Source organism: Zonotrichia albicollis, chromosome 7 (genome assembly GCF_047830755.1).
Source record: "Zonotrichia albicollis isolate bZonAlb1 chromosome 7, bZonAlb1.hap1, whole genome shotgun sequence".
Lineage (NCBI taxonomy): Eukaryota > Metazoa > Chordata > Aves > Passeriformes > Passerellidae > Zonotrichia > Zonotrichia albicollis.
Window position 1 is genome coordinate 30,137,285 of NC_133825.1, and position 21,043 is coordinate 30,158,327.

General features: G+C 39.9%; 1 protein-coding gene and 1 long non-coding RNA gene across 2 annotated transcripts in view; one reads left to right on the forward strand and one right to left on the reverse strand.

Moving 5' to 3' along the window:
* Positions 1–21,043, forward strand: part of LOC113460880 (uncharacterized) — a 70,576-nt gene that overhangs the window by 5,028 nt on the left and 44,505 nt on the right. Inside the window, exon 3 of the long non-coding RNA XR_012580979.1 lies at positions 19,607–19,722. This is a non-coding gene — a long non-coding RNA (uncharacterized LOC113460880). The remainder of the gene's footprint in view (positions 1–19,606; positions 19,723–21,043) is intronic.
* PLAU (plasminogen activator, urokinase) lies at positions 2,387–10,866 on the reverse strand. Its single transcript, XM_005481464.3, has 11 exons — positions 10,755–10,866; positions 9,101–9,212; positions 8,479–8,530; positions 8,205–8,309; positions 7,540–7,705; positions 7,198–7,283; positions 6,889–7,078; positions 6,107–6,261; positions 5,051–5,191; positions 4,314–4,462; positions 2,387–3,487 (listed from the first exon to the last, which is right to left on the reverse strand). The coding sequence occupies exons 2-11, from the start codon at positions 9,158–9,160 to the stop codon at positions 3,293–3,295; spliced, it is 1,299 nt and encodes a 432-aa protein (XP_005481521.2). The 5' UTR covers positions 9,161–9,212; positions 10,755–10,866; the 3' UTR covers positions 2,387–3,292.

Consider the following 21,043-nt stretch of genomic DNA (forward strand, 5'->3'; position numbering starts at 1 on the left):
GTAGTGTTTCAAATATGTCACTTTTTAAACTTCAGCTTAAGATGGGGATATCTGAAACCTGAAATTACAAGACTGATGGATGCAGAAAGATTTGATTCTCTTTTTATGGATAAATTCTGTGCTTGTTAGGCCTAAAACAAGAGCTGTGGTTAGGTGTCAGAAGTGAGCAAAGGCTTAGTGACCGAATAGTCATGTTGGGTTTTTAGTTCAGGTTTCAATATGCACAAGCAAAATACTCTCATGCATACAATTCCACGTGGAAGTGGTGTAACAAATGGATGATGATCTGTTACATTTCCTGATCTGTTAGGTTTTTTTATAACAGATTTTATTTTTAAGTGCTTTGAGTCACATTTTAGTTTCACTTCCATGAAGAAAGCTTCAGCTATATAAGGTCAAGTGGTCTGTTCATTCAGGATGCATCACTTCCTCCTAGGAGCTGACAGGTTGAACAAGCTTCCTCTGTGCTCTGGACACATCGGATACTGCTTTTTCCTCTTTATTTGATGTCTTTCTTCTGTGGGAGAATTGAAGATAAGTTGGAACTTGAGATCATGTTAGTCATGCTTCTAATGCTTCCGAGAGTATGATCTCTTCACTTGGGCTGATGCCCACCTCTGAGCTGCTTCTAAATACTTGTTGGACTCCTATTGTGTTCCTCTCTAGTGCCAGCAGATACCTGAAGTCAATGACCCATACTAACTAAGAGTAGCTCTATGATAGCAAATTTTGTCCTGCATGTATGTTTGTACCCAGCAGATACCTAGCATCTTCCAAAACCATCCTCTCTCTGGTCACGCTCCTGTCATTCTGCAGGGGTGTTTGCCAGCCTCTATGCACAGGTCTCTGGGCTCTTTCCATCTTCACCAGCACCTCAACCTGGACCAACACCAGCTCACTCTCTGTAACATGGAAAGAGTATTTCCTGGGGATTCTGTTGCAGGAAGAGGACGTTTTGCCAAACTGTGCTCTCATCTTTGCCCTTCATTTTTCCAGGCTCTGATAACTAGTCAGGCAGTTGATACTGTAGCTGTGGGGCCAAAGAACATTGAAGGAGACTCTATAAAATGGTATAGCAGCCAGGGCAGAGGTGTATGTATAGTGTATGTTTGTCTAAAAATTTAATTTTTGTTGGAATAACTTATCCAATATAAACCAAACAAATAAGATGCACACCCAAACAGCATCTAAATGCTCTCTGCTTTCAAGATCCTGTCTTTCTTTATACTTTACCTACCTAGAGTTCCCTGGACTTCAGACTGAAGAACACCTAAATGCACGTTTGGTTTTTCACTCATTCTTCATTCTTACTTATACACATAATTATGGAAATAAGTTGAAATTTAAATTATATCTCTGCACAGAAAAAGCCTAGAGAAATCAATGATAAATGTGCTGTTCATTGCAATGAAAATCATATGCAATGGCTATGAAGGTATTTATAATCTCCACCTGTTGAAGATTCACTGATTTAAGTATTTTGCTACATTTTAAAGTGGAATAATAAAGTAAGAAAAAGACATGCTTAAAACCTAGAATATTTTTGTCTAAAACTGTATTACCATTGCTTACTTTGGGCATGAAGCATTCTCTGCTAGCACTGGTCAAGCAGTCCGGGTAGATGCTGTCAAAAGCAGCAGTGAAGAGATATTTTTCTTCTCACAGTCTCTCTAGTCTCTCATCTCTCACAAGAGATCTAACTCCAGAAACAATGCAATTGTAACCAGCTCCCTGCACAAACTTGAATCAGGAGTCCACAAACTTGCCCCAAATAGCTTTACCACAGGCAGTGGTAAACTCCACTAACAAATGTAGTTGCAGATCCCAACCACAAATTGTATTGCCTAGCAAACTGCAATCCAGCAGTGCCAGTAATCATTTCAAGTTTTCAGCAGTGCTTGGTGTCCCTGTCCACCACTGGGCCATCAGGGCATTAGTCTCAGTACAGTCAGACAGTTGTCAGCTCTCACTCCTGACAGCTCAGAGCCAGGCACAGCTGTGGGAAAAGGGAAGTATTGTCCCACCACTTTTATAGAAAGGGGACTGAAGTCTAAGGACACATGACAACAATAACAGCACTGCAAAGAGTGGAGATGTTACCTAGTTCAGTCTTGAGTCTTAAGGACCAGACTTCATCAAGGTTCTTCTTCCTATCATTCCATCACCAGTGTGCAAGGTTCATGTACCCCAACTACATAAAGCTACAGCTGTAGTAGCCTTTTCACAGACAGCCATGTGCATTTTAGAAAAATAATTTAGCTTATGCATATCAAATTCTTCACTAATATTTATGTTTTACTAAGGAAGATTACAGAGAGATTAGAACTTAACAATGACAATTCTCTTTTGAGTCACCCTTCTATTTTCCAGAGAAGAGAAACATACATAAGAAGAAAGTTTTTTTTAATTATAGTTAACATCCATAATACAAACAATAAGTTAAACACAGTAAAAATAATTTAAATAAAGCTTGAGGTTCCAGCCCTCATACAAATAATCCAAATCTACAAAACAAAGACAAGTTTAAAAATAAACCCAGAATAAGTCAGAGGAAAAAATATCACTTCCATATAGTATCAGTTAAATGAACAGAAATAAATTTCTGACTTTTGATGCCTGCAGCATTTGACAAATGCCAAGTCCTTAAATCTTCTCCAGGGTGTATAGGTAGATGTAGAAGTTCATAATCAGACTTTCCAGGGGACACCTTCACACATGACCTGGAAGCCCAGCAACTTTCCAATTTGCTGCCTTGCAGCACAATTCTTAAGTTAAATACATTAACAGTTTGTAATGCTGACTCAACTACTACTTTTTTTCCCCCCAACTTTTTGATACCAAGTCTGATCACTCTCTAAGTACTGGTCTTAACAGGCTAGGTTTGTGCGACTTGAGACTTAGTATTATTCAGTACAATAAGGGGAGATTTTAGACTCAGGTCATGTATAAAATGAATACTTGAGTTAAGTAAGTTGAAACTGTATCTATTTCCAGAGCAAATGCTGGTTCATAAATGGAGTAGATAGCTAACTTGCTATGCATAGTATCATGCATGGGAATACTCATTTAAATGTTAAATATTTTAGCTTTCCACTGAGTGGTTTCCAGGTAATTCAGAGTAGTAAGATAAAATATCAACCCTCTCTCTGCCTCGTGCCTCAGGAACACTAATCTGAGTGACTGACCACACAAGCATTCAAAATGAAAGCCTCTTATGACATTCAGGTCTTCACTGTCCTGGTGTCAGTATAGGCAAAAATTTGTTCATTTCAGTCCAGCTGTCAAAAACAGGTCACTTTGGTTCAGGAAGAAAACGACTCTTGGCAGCTAGCCCATTCATGCTGGAGTCAATCCAGTTAAGGTATTGAGTAACTCTGGTGTAAACACCAGGCTTGTTTTCCTTTGCACACCCATCTCCCCAGCTGACAATGCCATAAACCATCATCCTGCCATTGTGCTCACAGACCATGGGGCCACCGGAATCTCCCTGACAACAGAAAGAGAACATATTAGGTCATTGCAGATGGAGGCTTGTGATTGTTTTTTTGAGTTAAGCAAGCTACTGAGGACCTATGAGCTAAAGCTTTGATCTTTGAGAACATTGCTTAGATGGAACAGAAGGTTTGGCATCTGCTGTGACTTGAACAGTCTCTAAAAGCTGAGATCTCTAGTTCCCCCTGTCAGGACACCAGGAGAACAGTTACCTTGGAAAACAACCCTCCATCCCCATCCCAAGTTTATAAGCATAGATATTAGAGTCGTGATACAAGGTCAAGGCCAACATGTCCTATTTCTTCATCACAGAATCAACTCTCTCCCTGTCCATAAGACACTCTTACGCTTGAGGATGCTTGTTCTTTGCAGTGGCTCCTATAGTCACTCTGCCCAGTAAGGTGCAGGGAAATAAATCTAGTTTTGAGGAACCTGGAGGCACTCAGTGTCCCCTTAACGTACCCTTGCAAAGCTATAGTTAATGTGCAAACTGAGATTAGAACAGTTGCTATATAGCTCTGATGGATATCTATCAGCTATTGCTTGAATAGATTGAAAATAAGGCCTTGAGGAAAAACAGAAGCTAAGGCACTGCACTTGCACCTCCAAAGGAAGGCCTGGAGGGGGTAAAACCTAACTGTGGATTCCAACTTTATTCCAGATATTTGGCCACACAACAGGTCAACTCCACCTGACATAGTAATTTCTAGTTACATTAGAGACTCTAGTGACTAGTAGAGTTACAAGATGCTGCCAACTGATCCATGTAGTATTGTGCATGTATTTGAAGTTATTTAGAAAATAAACCAAACCAATTCTACCTTGCAGGCATCAATCTGCCATGTGGGATCCCCAGCACAGACCATGTTGTCAGTAACTCTAATATTGTCATAGTATTCATATTTGCATTTTCTCTGTGATATTAAGTTCACAGTGGCTGACATCAGTCTTTGAGCATAGAAGATGTCATCTGCAAAAACAAGAAGTATTTCATTGTTCTCACTCTCCAAGAAACAAAAAGCAGCAAGAAACCCCCCCATAACACAATTTCTGCACTTAAATTAGCATAACCATTCCAATTCTCCATTGAGGTTCTTACTTTCACCTTTCACCTTATGCAGTATTGGTTTGCTTTTACTGTTGATAAAAAGGTTTCAAAGAGAAAAACAAGTGGTCCAAACACAAAATACAAAGTTTAGTTTTTAGAAGGAAAGAGTTCAATAATTTTTGATGGAAAACCTGCACAAACACAATCCCTTGGTAATCCTCCCACACAACTTAAATTTTTTTCTGCTCCTCATCACATCAGGAACAATAAAAATTGTGGTTTATATTTTGCCTTACTTTGTATGGTTGATATGAGAGAGAAGCATCAGTTAGGAAATGCCATAGACAACTAGAGAAGATGATAGCAAAGGTCATCTTCAAGAGATGCACATGGAGTACACATACAATGGAAAGGAACCCTTTTTTAACACTTCACAGATCATGGTGTAAAAATCACCACATTCCCACCATTGCAGAAGACCAGCTTTGGGAAAAGAAGTCATTTACTTACAAAAATCTTGTTTTCCATAGCCAGCTATTTCACAGTGTGTATTTTCTTTTAAGTAGAGGTTCCTTTCTGGCAAGCAGACTGTTCTGACATACTTGGATTCTACTGCACACTGTCCAGAAGTTGTCCTTATCCTTATCAAAGCTATGAACAAAGTCAGAAAATACACAGTTAGATTGGTAAAGTTTTCCCCTCAAGTTCTGACAATAGGAGTACTCGGTACAGTTAATGGGAACAGCTGCAATTATATTTAGTTCTGGTTACACACGGCTCCCCTCATTGCTTTTGGAACAAGTCATTACTTAATAACAACAACATCAGTTTCCCAACACTAAAATTAACAAGTGTTCCAACTTGCTTCCTCAAAGGATAGGGGCTGGTACTCTTGCACAAGACTTTTGCCTGAGCTGTCTTTAGATGTTTAAAAGATCAACTTTCTGACTGGCTGTAGAGGGCAGTACCTGCTACCCTGAATGGCTAACAAAGATATTCTTGGATTTTCTTTACTTCAGCAGCAGCAGGAATCTGGAAGGGGTGGTAGAGTTCTAAATGTCAAGTGCAAGAGTGAGAAGTCTGGTCTGTTCAAGTTCCAAAAAAACATCTCTGACATGGTTGCTTTAGGAACATGCTTCTGAAATCCAGGTTTTTATGAAAGTCTGAATTAATTCAGGATAATCTTCAGCTAATGAGGTGGCTGATATGGCATTCCTATGCTATATGATGAAGCCTACTGTGCATGCATTTTTTTCATCTTTTACTATACATACAATCTGATCTTTAGACACACAATAAAATGGCAGAAATGCAATGCTGCCACCAGTGCTTATGGAAAAGCCATGTCTTCCACAGGTCCAGAGACTGCTTGCCAGATAATGCACCTGATATGCACCACAACCAAGACTTAACAAGTGCAAAACCTGTCAGCACAGGCTTAGTTTTCAGACTGTTCCTGCTTCCCTTCTTCCCATCTCTGGTTCTACTTCTTTTGAATGTATGCCACAATTATGCAGCCTTCACCTATCCCAGTGTTTTAAAGGCTTATATTAAGACAACACTTACCAATATCATTCTCATTGCCACCTGTGTCATCTGTAAAGTCAGGGTGAGAGATGATCTCATCAACCATGAATACTTGTTCTTTATCATCAGTAACATTCAGTATGGACTTTCCAAGGAAAACTTTGTAGACAGATTTGTTTATTGGTCTTCTTGACCTGAGTGAGAGTAGAGAGATTGATGAGGACTACTGATTTCTGAAAGTAAGGTCAACAGCTGAGATTCAGTCCAGTTCTCTTTGACATTTATTTTAATGCTGGTAAGAAGAAGTAAACTTTAGTTTGCTTTGAAAGTTGATCCAATATTCTGAAGAAAAGCATCCCAATTTTCCATTTGAGGGGATTAAGATAGTATTTAGACATTCTGAAACATGCCAAACTAGTTGCTACTAATGAAAGGCGTTGGCCTTAAGAATACCCTGCAGGATGCCAAAAGGATCAGCTTTCCATAGAAAAGTCAACAAAAAGCAGCCATAGATGTATTACACAGCTCACCATCAGTAAAACTATTAAGCTTAGGGAAGGGCTGAGGTAAAAATCAAATCCTGGCACCAATATACACTGAATTGTTAAAATTGCATCCCACCCAACTGTCCACATCTTGCTAGTTCATTCTGCTAGATGTGGGCTCCCAGAGGCTTAATATTTCTTTTGCTGCTCTTGTTTTGTTCAATCAAAGGAACATTCTTACTGTGGTGCATTCCAAAGGGTTGCTCGGGGAGCATCACACCAAGAAATCAGTTGAAGCAAGTGTCAACTAAGAAGGCCGTGGAACTGGAAACTTACGGAGTGTGGAAGCAGTGCGCTGCTGTGAGCACCCAGCAAGGGTCAATGAGGCTGCCCCCGCACAGGAAGAGATCCATGCCCCTTATGGTTTGGAAGATGCCTGCTATCCAAGGCTGAGACTCAACCTCTGCCTGCTTTCCACCAACAATCTTGAACATCTTGCTAATGCTCCTTTGACCACATGTAGGCCCTGTGAAAAGAAAAATTTCATTCAGATGTTCTTACAAATAAACTCCAAACTTGTGCTATTAAAAATAAAATTAAAAAAACAAACAAAACCCCAATTGCGTTGAAACTAATATTACTTACCACACTTCTCTATGTTGCAAGGTGTTTCTTGAATGGCAGATCCCCTTCTGGTGTAACACCAGGGTCTGCTCCTTCCATTTGGGTTTCTAAAAGATAAAAAGAGCGTTCTTTCCATAAAGACAGTCATAGTATTTTAAAATTTCCAAGTGATTTGGAAAAAAACAAAAATATTTTGTTGTAATATATGCCAGGGGAAATATTGCTTCAGAAACTCACATTCTAAATATTTTTAGTCAACAATTCAGCTCTGTAATGTTATTTTTTAAAAACACATTTCTCAGTGAAGTATCTCTGGGGCTGTAATAATAAAAGTTTCCACAAGATGAGTGCTGCTTTTCTTACCTGCAGTAGCTGTGTTTGCCCAGCCCAAGCTGCAAAGCATTCTCTGAGTAAGCGTGGTAACGACCCCTCCTGATTAGTGAGGGCAAGTTCCATGGCAGACATTTGTCTTCTGTTGCCATCCCTCTGTAGTTCTCCCCATTTTCAGTATAGCATGTGCTGTCAGTGTCTGAGAAAATAAATATTTTATTAGCAGCATGCTCTTGCGTATAATTGTTCTGTGACAGACATGGACAAATCCTTCAAATGAGGAAAAAAATTCTTGCATTACACTCAAAACCAGATGCAAAATCCAGACTGACTAGATACTGTTATTAAATTTGCTCTGTATGGATTTTGAGCATGCATATTAATTCTTTAACAGTTTAAGTGAATTTCACAGTCTAATAAGTTCTTCTGCTTCTGACCACCCACAAACTAGCTTGTTTTTCCACCCCAATCTAAAAGTAAGATTGAGTGAAGAGGCAGGGACAAAGAAATTAGAGATCCTGATTTTGCACCAGCACTTTCTTGCTTTTCCTCATTTAGTCTCTTAGTACAAACTGCTAAAGGCTATCCAGTCATATCTCTGGGCAATGCTTTCACTTGGCATTTCATATGAATTCTTTGACTATCTTTTAGACCTTTCCAATCAATTGAGTTAGCATTAAGGAAGACAGATACTCTACCTAGTTCACAGTGAAGCCCAGTGTATCCATCTGGACATATGCAACGACCAATTCCACTGAAGAGGTAATAGGTAATGCATGTTCCTCCATTCAAACAAGGGCATTCTGTAAGTCAATGACATCACTGATTATAGGCAAAACATTTGAATGTGGAGATGAAATGTAATTGAAAATTAGGTTTTAGGTGTTTCAGTATCAATAAGGATCTTTCTTCTTGTACAAGTACAGGATAATAAGTTCCATTTAGGTTCAAATAGAACAGGCAGATGCTTACCCTTGTGGTCTGATCTGCGTTTATATTGCTTGTAGTATTTCCAGCTATAAATCTACAGGAAAAGAAAAAAAAAGATTTTTAAGGAGGCAGTTCCTTTTATGTGGTTTGATCATCTTTTCCCTACTGCATACCTTCAACTGTTTCGTTTTATGCATGTAGCTACCTGCTGAACCTACCCTGTGGAATCTGGATATGAATGAGAAGTGCAGCTCTAATTAAGCAAAGCAGAATGGGGAACAAAAACTAATCCCATGTCATGCAAACAAAAATCACTGAAAAAGCCCAAAAACCCCAGGATCAGAAAAGCCCCACTGAACTGTGCCACTGCATCAGGTCAACATTACAATTATTTATGCTGTAGGAACATAAGCAGCTCTTACTGGCCATTGTTCCTAAACAGGGAAGGAAACTTCACCCTCTCCACTAAGCAGTGCAGCAAAGATGCAACATTCATCAATTGCCCCTATCATTTTGCTGACCTTGGTGCTTCACATTTGTGCCAGAAAATTTATTCAACAACGGATTCTTGTTCTGTCCTTCAGGGTTTTTCCCTCTGCTTTGCAGGCTGGGTCTGCCTTTCTCCATGAAATAAGATTAGGCTTTTGATATACTTAAAACTTACAGACTCTAATCCCGTGACAAGGGCACCCAGTGTTACTGTGAGGAAGATGAGTAACTTCATGTTGTTAGTTAACTTCTCTCTTTTCTTCTTCTTCTATCTGTATTATTTAATTCTGAAAATAAAAGAGGAATTTAGTGTCATGCTGTAGCCTGCAGTGCCAGTTTTCTTGCTTCTGTTGTCTTCAGTTACAACACAACTGATGAAGAATGAAGCTTTTACTTGCAGCAGAATATCTGCTTATTATTTCCATAAATTAAATTAGAGGTTATACTTTGAAGCTCTTTTTGTACAGGCAGCAATAAAACCAGATTTTTTTTTTCAAGAGTGTAATTGAAACAGAGAAAGAGAAATTTGAAAAATCCATACTCCATTTTTGCAGTATGGACTAAGTTGGAAATTGGCAGATGTATTTAGCTGCTGCCCAACTGTTTGTACCTATTGAACTGACCATTTGCTACCCTCAACAAAAGCACCTTCAGGGTATGAAAGGGAAACCCGTTTTTCAGTCCCTCTCTGGTTATCAGCTGCATTTTGTTGCTGCTCAGCACTTAGGTAAACCTGGCCACCTGACTGAGTGCTTCTGACCACTGCCACCTCTTGAAAGTCTGCTGGTGATGTTGCCTCACTTATTTTCAGTGTTAGAGGTTTACAACATAGTCTGTCTCAACTTCTTATAGGCAGCTGGATCTTGTAGCCAAGCAGGTATAGCAATCTTTCCAAAAGCAAATAATTATCATGTAATAACAATGGGGGTACAATAAAGTCCCATGTGTCTTTTCCCTCTTTTTAAATTGCAACAGAAGTCATGAGAGTAATTTTTTTAAGCTCTGACTCTTTTAGTGCTCTCTCACTTTTAGAAAACTGTAAAACTTCATTTTTAAAAGAGTCCATGGGAATCATAGCTATATTTATATTAGCAAAAAAAAAAAAAGCAATGCAGTAGAAGAGGATGCACAGAACTGAGCTGTACACTGTACCTGCTTCAGGTTTCTACAGCGGACTAATTTCAGTTTGGTTCTGCAGACTGAATGCCTGCCGATATGTGGATTGCACCTCCTAGTTTTACTTCATGTGGAAGAAATGGAGTGCAAGTACTCTATAGCTCATTATTGAACACTCCTAACACATGTTCACACACTCAGTGGTGTGGACCAAAACACAGGGTATAGAGAAGATCACTAGATTCATTTGGAAAATAGACACAGTACAAATGAAAACGCTAATGCAGATACAACCTCTGCTGTTAAGCAGGTGTCATAATGCAAGAAAGCAAATCATGCCTCAGGTACTTGGCTGTGCATGCATTTGAGATTCAGATGAAATTTTAGCAGATATACTTCCCTTAAACATTATTATGAAAATTATTTTTAGCATTTGTGGCAGCAATGAAAGTAGTTTATTCTTTGCGACTATAATTAGTTTCTCAGGCCCAGCCTCCACACCATAAACAGCAGTACTGCTGATTCCTTTAAAAATTCTGCTATACTGTGGCAGCTAGAACTGACCTTCCCCGCACCAGCGATACCGCATCGCAGTAGCATTTTCCTTTTTTAATTTCAATGCAATTTTAAGAGCAAACGTTTCATCCCGATCGTTTCAGACGCGGCGCTGGTGCCTTTAGCTGCCGGCGGGGTTGCAAAGGCACGGCACTTACCGGTGGCGGTGCCGGGCTGGCGGAGCTGCGGCGCTGCCGGGGCGCTGCCCGCTGCGGGCTCTATAAAGGCCGGCCCGGGGCGGGGCCGCCTCCGCCGCTGCCGCCCTGGGGCGGCTCCGAGCCGCTCCGCTCCGCCCCATCGGGAATGCTCCAGCGAGCCGCGATCGGAGCTGCGCCGTGACTCAAGGGGGAATTTTCTATGCTGCTTTTTAGTTTCGGGGAAGGGGACTACGGTCAGGGCGAGTAAACAGCTTTGTACGGGGTAGGATTTCTGGAAGGGGCTCCTTGGCAATTCCTTAGGGACATTTATAAAAGCAAAAGAGAAATGTGAGTGAGAGCTATGAAAGGAATGACTAGAAACATGCCTGGAGACTTGACAGAATGATAACAATGATAACATGTATGTATGTATGCATTAGCAATAAACATAGAATGACTATCAAACATACCTGGAGATACAAGCAAATGTGGTGTATTATTCATATGGTACTACCCACAATGAGAGAAGCGCAAGTGATTTTTTAACTAACAGAGGATTAAACTCTTTCAGGTGTGGATAAAACACAGCCCGCTGGGAGGGAGTATTGGGTCAGAATGTACTTGAAGCACTGGGTGTGTTTTCAGAGAGCTGTCTGCAGCTGAAACACACAACGTCGGGGTGAGCAGGGTGCAGTTCTCATGCCAGCTGGAATGTGTTAGGACTCGGGGCTTACAGCAGGTGCTAAACTCATCTCCTCCAAATTACTTACGCTCCCTTGGGCCTGAGCAATCGTGAGAAAGTGGTCATGGTTTTCTTATAATTTCTGCCTCCCAAAGAAGTATTCAAAGCAGCTCATTTCATGAGATGAGGATAGAAATTTGAAGTGACAGATGTCTAAGAATGCAGACCCAGCACAATAGATCGTCTCTCCTGCCCAGATAAATGTGATTTCGTTCACATTATGCTGTGATGTTACAGCAATGCGGTGAATAACAGCAAACCAATACATGATATTTGTGGGTGTATTCATGGAGTCTAGCTTCAGGTAGTGCTGGTGACTAAGGTGAGGTAGGTGTCCACAGGCTGTGTAGCTGATGAAGAGCAGTTTCTTTAGAGGTCAGGTCAGAGAAGTAGCTGACCTGAAATTCCCTCAAGAGAAATATTTTCATAACTTGACAATTCAGAGCTTAAGGAGACTACGTTTCTATGTTTGCCATGTAACAACTGGTGTGACTATGGCTCAACTTTCTTCTTCCCTCCCCATTTTCTATCTGTGTCAAGTCTGTGGTATAACCATACCTTTATTTAGGTACTGTCTGCTTACATGCTCTATTTCTTTCTGTTCAGATCTTCAGGCTCACATCAGAACAGATCTCACGTTTGCAGAACGCACATGGATTTCACTTCACTGAATGGCAGGAACTGAGTAAAGAGAAACAGCTCAAGCTGGAAGTCCATAAGTGAGCATAAGTAAGGAATAAGCCTTTCTGAATTTCAGGAGAGAAATGTGTCTCACATTCTGTGGTGACTTAATGTATCAGCATCACAGGTTATTAGACCCTCTAGGAAACAGAGCAGAAATAATGAGGATAGGATCCCCACGGCAGTCTTTATTTCAGAGGAGTGGCTGCCAACTAAACTTATCTCAAGGAATCAATTCTGCAGAGGGGGAAATAATCCAGATTTTAAAAGCAGTCTGGAACATTTACTCAAGTAATTTTAATACACCAACCTTACACATAATAAATGAAGAAATAGGTCATAGTTTGATTCAACAGGAAGAGCAGGGAGAAGACTGCATGCAGGAAGAGGGTGGGCTCTTCAGGCCTGGGCAGCACCTCTCCTTCCTCCTCCATACTTCCAAGGAAGAGTCTCTAGGCCTTCCTCAAACCATCCTTCTGGGAAAAAACCCTAGAGCAACTGTTTCCTCTTTGATATTTTTGTTTCCTGAGAAGTGTGATCAGTTATCCTCTCCCTGAACCTTTTACCAAGCTTTGCAGATACCCCTGTTCCTAATTTTCTCCCTAAAACCTGCAGGTTCATACTTGTTTTCCAGATCCAAGAACCAAAAACTTTTGTTGTCTTCACTCTGACACAAGATACAGCAAGGTTCAAATCTCCCTTTTTCTGCCATTTGTCACAGACTCAGGTTTCACTGAAATACTGTACTTCTTAAGTACAGTAAGAAGGCCCCCAGGAGAAGTGACTTGGGCTGTGGTGCCACTGTCTTTTAATCAGACTGGTGACAGCTATGATCAGAAATTCTGATGTATTTGCAGTGCTGCTTTAAAGCTATCCAATTCCTTTGGTCTAAATATTTGTACTACCTAGATAGTAAATGAGTTATAGTTGGCACTGGACTGCACTGAACTGAAAATATGTTTTAGTAGAAAGATATCCAAGCCAGCTGCAAATAAGTTTGTTCTGGTATTCCAAGTAACCTCACAGCTGCACTATCTCTATGAGCATTAAATGACTCCTAGGGAAGCAGAGATGCATGAGATAATTTCCAGCGCCTGGATTCACTGAGCTGGCTGATGGCTGGCACAACAAGAGCTGAAGTGAAGTTTCAGGTAAAATAATTCCTTGGAACCTTGTCACGTGCCCTGCCTTAAGGCAGAGACCTTGGAAAATCTGTAGCATGGCACTTCTGCCATGTCCTCCATCTGACCTCAGAGCTGGACCTGCCAGCACAGATGGGAAATGCACATACTCAGTGAGTGGGAGGGATGCAACAGGACCGGTTCTGCTACCAAGGGATTTTTGGTAGCTTCAGGGTCAGCATTTGTTCTCCATTGCATGTCTGAAGAGTTTAGAAGGGCCTGGTTACAGGCCATGTCTTCTGTCCAGGACAAGACTGTGATAGGACAGAGAAAAAGCAGGTCTTTATAACTCAAAAGCAAAGTTGTTTGGGAAAAACAGTGAATAAAGATAAATGCCTCCTGCAATACTCTCAGTGGAAGTGGAACTTACTTGCTCAGTAGATACTGATTATGAGAAGTCATGAGGCTTAAGAGAGAAACACTTGTACAGACTTGTGAACAAGTTTGTATTTTGAGAGCCACATTGTGCTTTCCACATTTTATTTCCTTTTCCTTTTACATGTCCGTGGTTTCATCACTTCGGTCTCTTACCGAAATTGGCAGAGGTATAGGCAGGATGGAAGGAGGAAAGACTTCTGAAGAAAAAGAGGTAATAAAGGAAGTGCTAGAGTGACCTTGTAAAAGGTACTTTACCTGCTTAGTAGGATTACAGCATCTACATGAGGAAAAACTACTCACAACATCTCAAGTCATTTGCTCATTTTTTTAGTTAGGGCTGTTAATAATAGAGCTTTATATATTTCTCTTGTGTGCACCTGGATTATATCACAGAGCAAAGAAAATGTATACACCTATTATGAGCTCCTAATGTGATTAGAGTGTGCAGTCATATAGCACTTCTCTAAAATAGAGGTCAGATACAGTGGATGTAGCCCTGAAGAGCAAGTAGTATCAGAGCCACTGCCAGACAGTTCTTGGGTTACTGTGATTTTGTGTTTTAGGTTTCAGTTCCAAATAAAAATCTTGCTGATTCTTTTAATTTATTGTTGAAGTAACTTGAATGTTTCAGACTAGTCAGCCAGCCTGACTTAGCAAATTTAGGAAAGATAACATTCCATTCCAGCTAGATGAGAACACTGACCCTCAGAGAAATACAGGGGTTTTATCTCATGGTGGTGTACCAAAAGAGACTGTGAGGTTTGCATTGTTCTGCAGAAGTTGCTGTGGTGGAGGTATTATTGGTTACAGTGTTCATTTTCACAGCTGATGATAAAATATTAAAACTCAAGAGAAATACCATCCACCATGCATTGGCTGTGGTGGTCCATCAGTAAACCCCAAAAGGCTAGAACTTTTCAGGGATTTAAATAACTCTATAAATATTAGTAGCAAGAACTGCTGCAGAAGTGCTGTTCTACAAGGAAAATTTAGGCCTGAGGCTTTATATTGCCTGAAGTCTGATGGTCATGTGGTGTGTGTTCTGGTTTATATCTAGCATAAGTAACATCAGAATTAGTCCTTTGGCTAGTAAAATATGTGCTTTGCCAACGGGAATTTCAAGTCCTCTCCACTTGTGCTACATTATGAATGGAGAAGTTTAAATTTGTATAAAAGCAGTTATACGTGCTTAAACCTCTGTCATCTCAAATGAAAGAGCAGGGTTAAACCACACAGTGAGTATTTGCTTAGTGATTAAGAATACAAAAGTTAAGAAAACACCTAGAAGTCATGCCAAAAGATTGACGTGACTTGTCATCTCTGTAACAATGATGGCTTGTTGTTGTCAGTTTTGTTAAAGAAATTGATTTGTCGTTGAATTAAGTAGCCCCAGCTATGGGTATAGAATTTACAGAACATAGCTATATTTACCATTTCTTTGTGTATTGGAGGGTAGCTTCAAACTCGAACTGTGTTTGGTTGCAGTCAATTTGGGATTAGGGTAGAAAGGATTTTACGTCAGTCAGAAAGTGTGTCACAAGTTTAAGGGAAATTTTCCAGTATAAAGTTGATTTAGATTATTTTGTCTTCATCTTGAAAACCATGGGTACTTTTACAGTAAAACATTTTGTATTCTCTCTCTGATGTTACCCAAGTTAAATTTTTTAATCAGTTTACTTCTAGCTCTTGAGATAATAACTGGAATTACTGAATAAACCATTAGATTTTGAAAAGCAAACAACTAGATTTCAAATGTTATGTTATCGCTATTCATAAAGTTAAAAATATAAAGCTCACTCTTTAATCTTATTTTCTCAAATTACTGTTTGTATGAGTCCCAGGAATTTCCAGAGTAGCTGATTTTATGTTGAATGTGATTCATAAAAATTCTTGTACTTTAATGACTCTTGATTACTTGTCAGTTGTTTGTGGTTGGAATCTGAAGCAAGTGGTGATCTCATTTCCTTTAGGTACAATTCAGCTACTCAGGTTTCTTTATTTAATTTTTCTTTCCTTTTCCTTGCTGCCTACTGCTTTTCCTCTTATCTCTGTTATCTGTGTGCGCAGATGTGGCAGAGCATTCTCACTTGGGGGCCACTGGCCTCTCTGGGATGCCCGTGGGCGCTGCTTGTGGCTTTGCAGGCAGCGGAGCAGCCAGGCTTTATCTGTGGCCTGAGGCAGTGTCACCTTGGGCGCCGTGCAATGCAATCCCCTGGCCTCGCATTCATGCCAGGGAGCAGCTGCCCCACGAGCGCTCTTCTTGTATACAGTGATTGCTGTTTCAGTGAGCTGTCCGGATACGGGTATTTTTCAGAGCAGTGATGATCACATCTGAGGATTTCTTCATCAGCTTGATGTGCACCTGCTTTTAAACTATGCTTTGTATCTCATTTAGCAGTTATGAAAATTCAATGATTATGAAAATCAGCAATCTCTCTGACATTTGATCAAATTGCTCATTTGAGGCAGCTAATATCTAAAATTTAAAGATTAGTTGAGCTACAGATCTTGCATCCAGATCACAAATACTTGAAAATCATGTTTGTGTATAGATCTAGGCCTGTCTTTAGTTGAAATCAAAGTGCTGATAGCACTGGGGAAAACATAAAAAAGATTTCTGAGTCTGAAAGTAGAAGGCAGAAAACAATTAACAAGGGTTTTTAGGGATTCAGTTTTGCTTCCTTTGGTGATCTTATATTTTTCAAAGGAATCCTTTTTCCCTACCATTTACTGGTCTGGAATAGCACATTGAAATCCAACGTTGGAAACTTACAGAAAGAACTGATTTTGGACTATTTTTTCTGCAGTGAATCAGTCAATCAGATGCACATTCCACAGGAAACCAAACAAACTGAAAGCATGCCAGTTAGCATATATCTGGAGAAAAAAGATTTGCTAAAATCTTGGAAGAAAGCAGATTCTGGGGATTGACTGCAAGCTGTGTCCCAGTGATGGCATATCCAAGGAAGCAGCATGCCCTAAATCCCTGGAGAGAAAACTGGCACTGTTCATCTCTGTGAAAGGCTGCCTGGGAAGATCATTTAGGATTCCACTCCCTCTGAAGCATTAATTATCTAAATAAATACAAGATACAGGAAGAATAATTCTTATGTCTTGACATTAATGACATTACTAATGGACTGTTCTGAAGAAGCTCTGGAGGGAAAATGATGGCAGCTCTGTGAATTTATAGTTGAAGGAAAAGGTTACTAAATGCAAAAAGTTGGTAGAGAACCCATAAAGAGTACTGCCCAGTGTGTCAGGCTGTCCCTATAGATTTGCACGTGAACAACTATTGAACAATTCCGGGGATCAGGGGATAGAGAGTTTTAAGGAGAAAAAATAATTTGCTTCCTGGGTGCTGTTGAATAATTGCATTCTTCCTGCATAAGCTCATAAAGAAACTGTGCTGAAAAGAAAGGAGAAACAGAATTAACTTGGGCACTCTTGGGTAATAATAGCGTGTATATCGTGTGCTCTAATAATAGCACTTATCTTCCCCCCACCACCACTCCTGTGGATGTTTTGGCTGCATTCTTCCTTTTTTTTAGTTCACTTCCTGTAACTTATTTCTACTATGGACAATGTACTATTTTCCCTAATCTTTGTTTGCTGATTGTTGTTTCAAGTTTGAAAGCTTTAAGTAAATACTTCTCTAAAGAAAGTTGTGCTTACTCCCCTTATCCTGTCTATAGCAGTTGCAGATTTTATGGGCAAACGAAGTGGACCAAAAAAAAACCCAAAAAATGAAGAAAAAGAGAGACTGCAGAGCCTTCTCATATATCAGAAGCCCAACAGAAAAACAAAACTTTAAAAAATATGTTTTGTTTGCAAAATAGGCCTTTTTTCCTCTTTGTGCAAAGGCTTCCAGAGGGAGGTTCTGGCACAGAGTGACCTATCATCAGTACCAGCAGGAGTATTCCTGCCAGAAAACAGAAATACTTACTTTCTGCCTCTCCCTTCTGTCTCCAAGGCTTTTTCTTGGCCCTACTTGCTACTTGTGCCATTCTGTGATTTTGGTTAGAACGGTTGGAAATGACAATATTTTCTTTCTTCTGAAACATGTGTGTTTTTGATAAAAATTGTCTCAAATTGAGATACAACAAAGTCTCCATCATGTGGAGTTTTTGGAGTGTATCTTCCCATTGTTCCCCAAGCGGTGTCAGGAGTATGCTCACTTCTTTCTATGGACCAAGCAGTGAGGGAGACCATTATCTACAGGGGAGATGAAGGCAAGGTGGAGAGCACACTCCATGCTAATAAATCTGTGAGGCTCAGCATCTTGGGCTGCAAACTGGTACTGTTGTGATGATCAGATCAGAAAGATAGGGAGGGAAGTGGGGAGATGGGGGAAGAGGCAGTGTTAAATGTCACTTTCAGGGAGAGGGGTAAGAAAAAAGTGTTATTGTCAGAAATGGAAGAACACACTGCTGCAAAAATGAAAATATGCTTATCCATGGACATAATATCAGTAAAATTACTATGTGGACAATGTAGGTTGGCCACATGAGTTATTCAGGAGGAGGCAGCATCCAAAGGATGAGTGTGAGAGGATAGGCCTAGTGGGCAGAGATCATGAGATGCTCTGAGAGTGAAAACAAATTATGTATGGTTGACTCAGTGAAAAACAGGCCCAAGATACAGGATGACTTGATCAAAGGGATGCCTTTGCAGGAGCTTGTCTGTGTGCAGACAAGAGAAACATAATTGCAATTTTCAAGGCTTCTGTCAGGCAGAAAAGTTACATTGCTTTCAATGACAGCCAAAGAAAATAGAAGACGGTTGTTTTGGACCCAAAAGGACTAAGAAAGATGGAGCTCTGTCATAACTGAGTTAGATCTTATGAAAGGCCTTATGAAAAGGTAATACCAGAGAGATGTTTGAATTTACTCTTTGACAGAGGTTACAGAAAGTTCACAGTAGAGATGTAACATCACCCACATGGAGATGGCAAATTAGTTTGTGTTTCCAAGTGAAAACAGGAAACCAGAAGAGAGCCATTTCAAAGTAAAAAATGTTGTGTTAGAAGAGTATGGAGAGACTCAGTGAAGAAGAGAATTGTGGAATGTGGCCAGTGATGTGTAAAGGAAGCTTCCCAAGCTCAGAAAACCAAGGACAGAACTCTGCTTCTGAGCAGTTCTGTGAGAATAGTTTGAATTCCATGTAAAGGACAGAACAAGACTGGAGGAAGCCTAAACTGGAGTTGGAGGAGAAACTCTGCTGTTAAGTTTGTATTTGGTAAGCTCTAAGGAGATCACCATGTGAAGGATTGCAAGTATGCAGTGGGATATTGTTAAGGTAAGACTTAGTGTAGGAAAGAACTGGATTTTCCCTCATGGCACCTGGTGATGAACATTCATGTTGCCATCCAATAGGAAAGCTTTTGTAGCCCATGTGAATCCCCCTGAGATAAATGGAAATTTCTAACACAGTCTGTGTAATACAATTCATTATATGGAACTACTTCTATGAATAAGCATTACTCAGTGGGTGTAAGGAATGTCGGGACAAATCCTAGGCTACTGTATTATGCTGTACTGAATATTGCTTAAATTCACCTTGAGCTGCATTGAATATTATTCAAAAGAAAAGTAGCTTAGGTAGATGCTCATTTTCTGTTCATTTCAATGGAATAGGTCCAAAATACCTACTAAACCAGAGATGTCAACTCTCTTCTGAAACACATGTTTATAATTGCTCCATAGCATCTTTATACTACTCTAACGGGGGTCAGCATTTGACCTGTAATAACTCGTTACTCTTTTCTTGTATCTACCAAATTATGGAAAAAGCCCACTATAGAAAATATGTTCCAATGGAACAGCTTTTCCTGAAGGCTACTTGGTTATTCAAGTGTCTCTTGGGCCTCAGATCTGTTTCTCTCTCTACAGAGCCTCATCAGAAAAAGGTGGAGACTGACTCTTGCCCTAGACCACCCTTTTCACAAAAGCTAGAAATCCATGACTTAGACTGACAAGGGCCTGGAATCCAAATCTTTCCTTTCAGGGTAAGTGCAAAAGATGAGTACTGATTCTGCCTGCTCTTTGTCAAACTCCTGCTCTGAGAAGATAACTTCATATGCCTCGAGAAGGTGCAGGCACTGCATGCCATGATTCCACAAATATACCAGAGGACCTGTTTAATGTTTTTAGGGGATGCTCTCGGACATAAGGACATTAAATACCTACTCTAGGCATTCTGAACCAGGCCACACAACTTTTTAGAAAAGTTTCAATGCCTAAGTTTGATACATATGGAAATTAAGCTGGTATTAGTGATGATTTTCACTAAATTCCAATAAAGGTAATGTAGGCTACTAGGTCACTCGCTTCAAATACTTTTAGGTGATTAATTGCTATTCCTCTGCCTTTCATTCTTCCCCCTATGTGATTCATAATGAAAAAGGCATTTATCTTGTCTTTCACACTATGGTGATATATTAGTAGATGATTCCACAATAGTATTCAGTGCCAGGCAGAGGTGTTTCCTTTCACCCCAAAGCATGTTAACACATTAACATGAGATCATTCCTCAAAGTGAGGTTCATTAAACTTCCAGTGCTGCCCAGTTATAGTTTCACAGCTGTCAGTTCTGGAGCAAGATAATTTGGCACACTTGGACCTCCGTGTTTCTGTGCATTGACTTCTATAGGCATGTATGACATTTTCTTTCTAGCTGTGAGACTGGTTCCTAAAAAAAAAATAAAACCAAAGCCAAAATACTAAAGAGGAAAGACACAATCATTTAAGGAACATAAGAAAACCGCAGTCTGAGCATGTGACATTCAAGCCTGTGCAAGCATATATCAAGTACTAAAAATTGAAACAATTTGTGTAAGTAACTTCAGGCTAGGCAATGGCAAACTTTACATTTAACATCTTCAAGAAAACCCTATTAAACTATTAGAATGAAGTATAAGCTCTACTACATATGTATATAGTACTGACAGTTCAAAAGGCAAGAGAAGTAGTATAAGCTATGCTTTGGTTGTTAACAAATGACATGAACATTTACAGCAATTTCATTGAGTGAAAATAAGAGTAGATACCTAAACATCTGGTGCAACTCATTTGCAAGACAATTTTTTAAGATGTTTGTTGGACCAGTGCTATTAGAGCCAGCAGAACCCAGGAGCTGTGACTCATCAAAAATGCTGAGAAACCTTTGCTTTGACAGGTAGTTCTCTGAATCCTGGCATGAAAATTACCTTCTGAAACAATAGTAACACTTCTTTTAAAGAAGTCTTTCCAGAAAAAGAAGGGGCAAAAATCTGAGCAGGTGGAAGTCAACATCGTGTTTTCTTTTTAGCTCTTGATAAAAAAGTATTT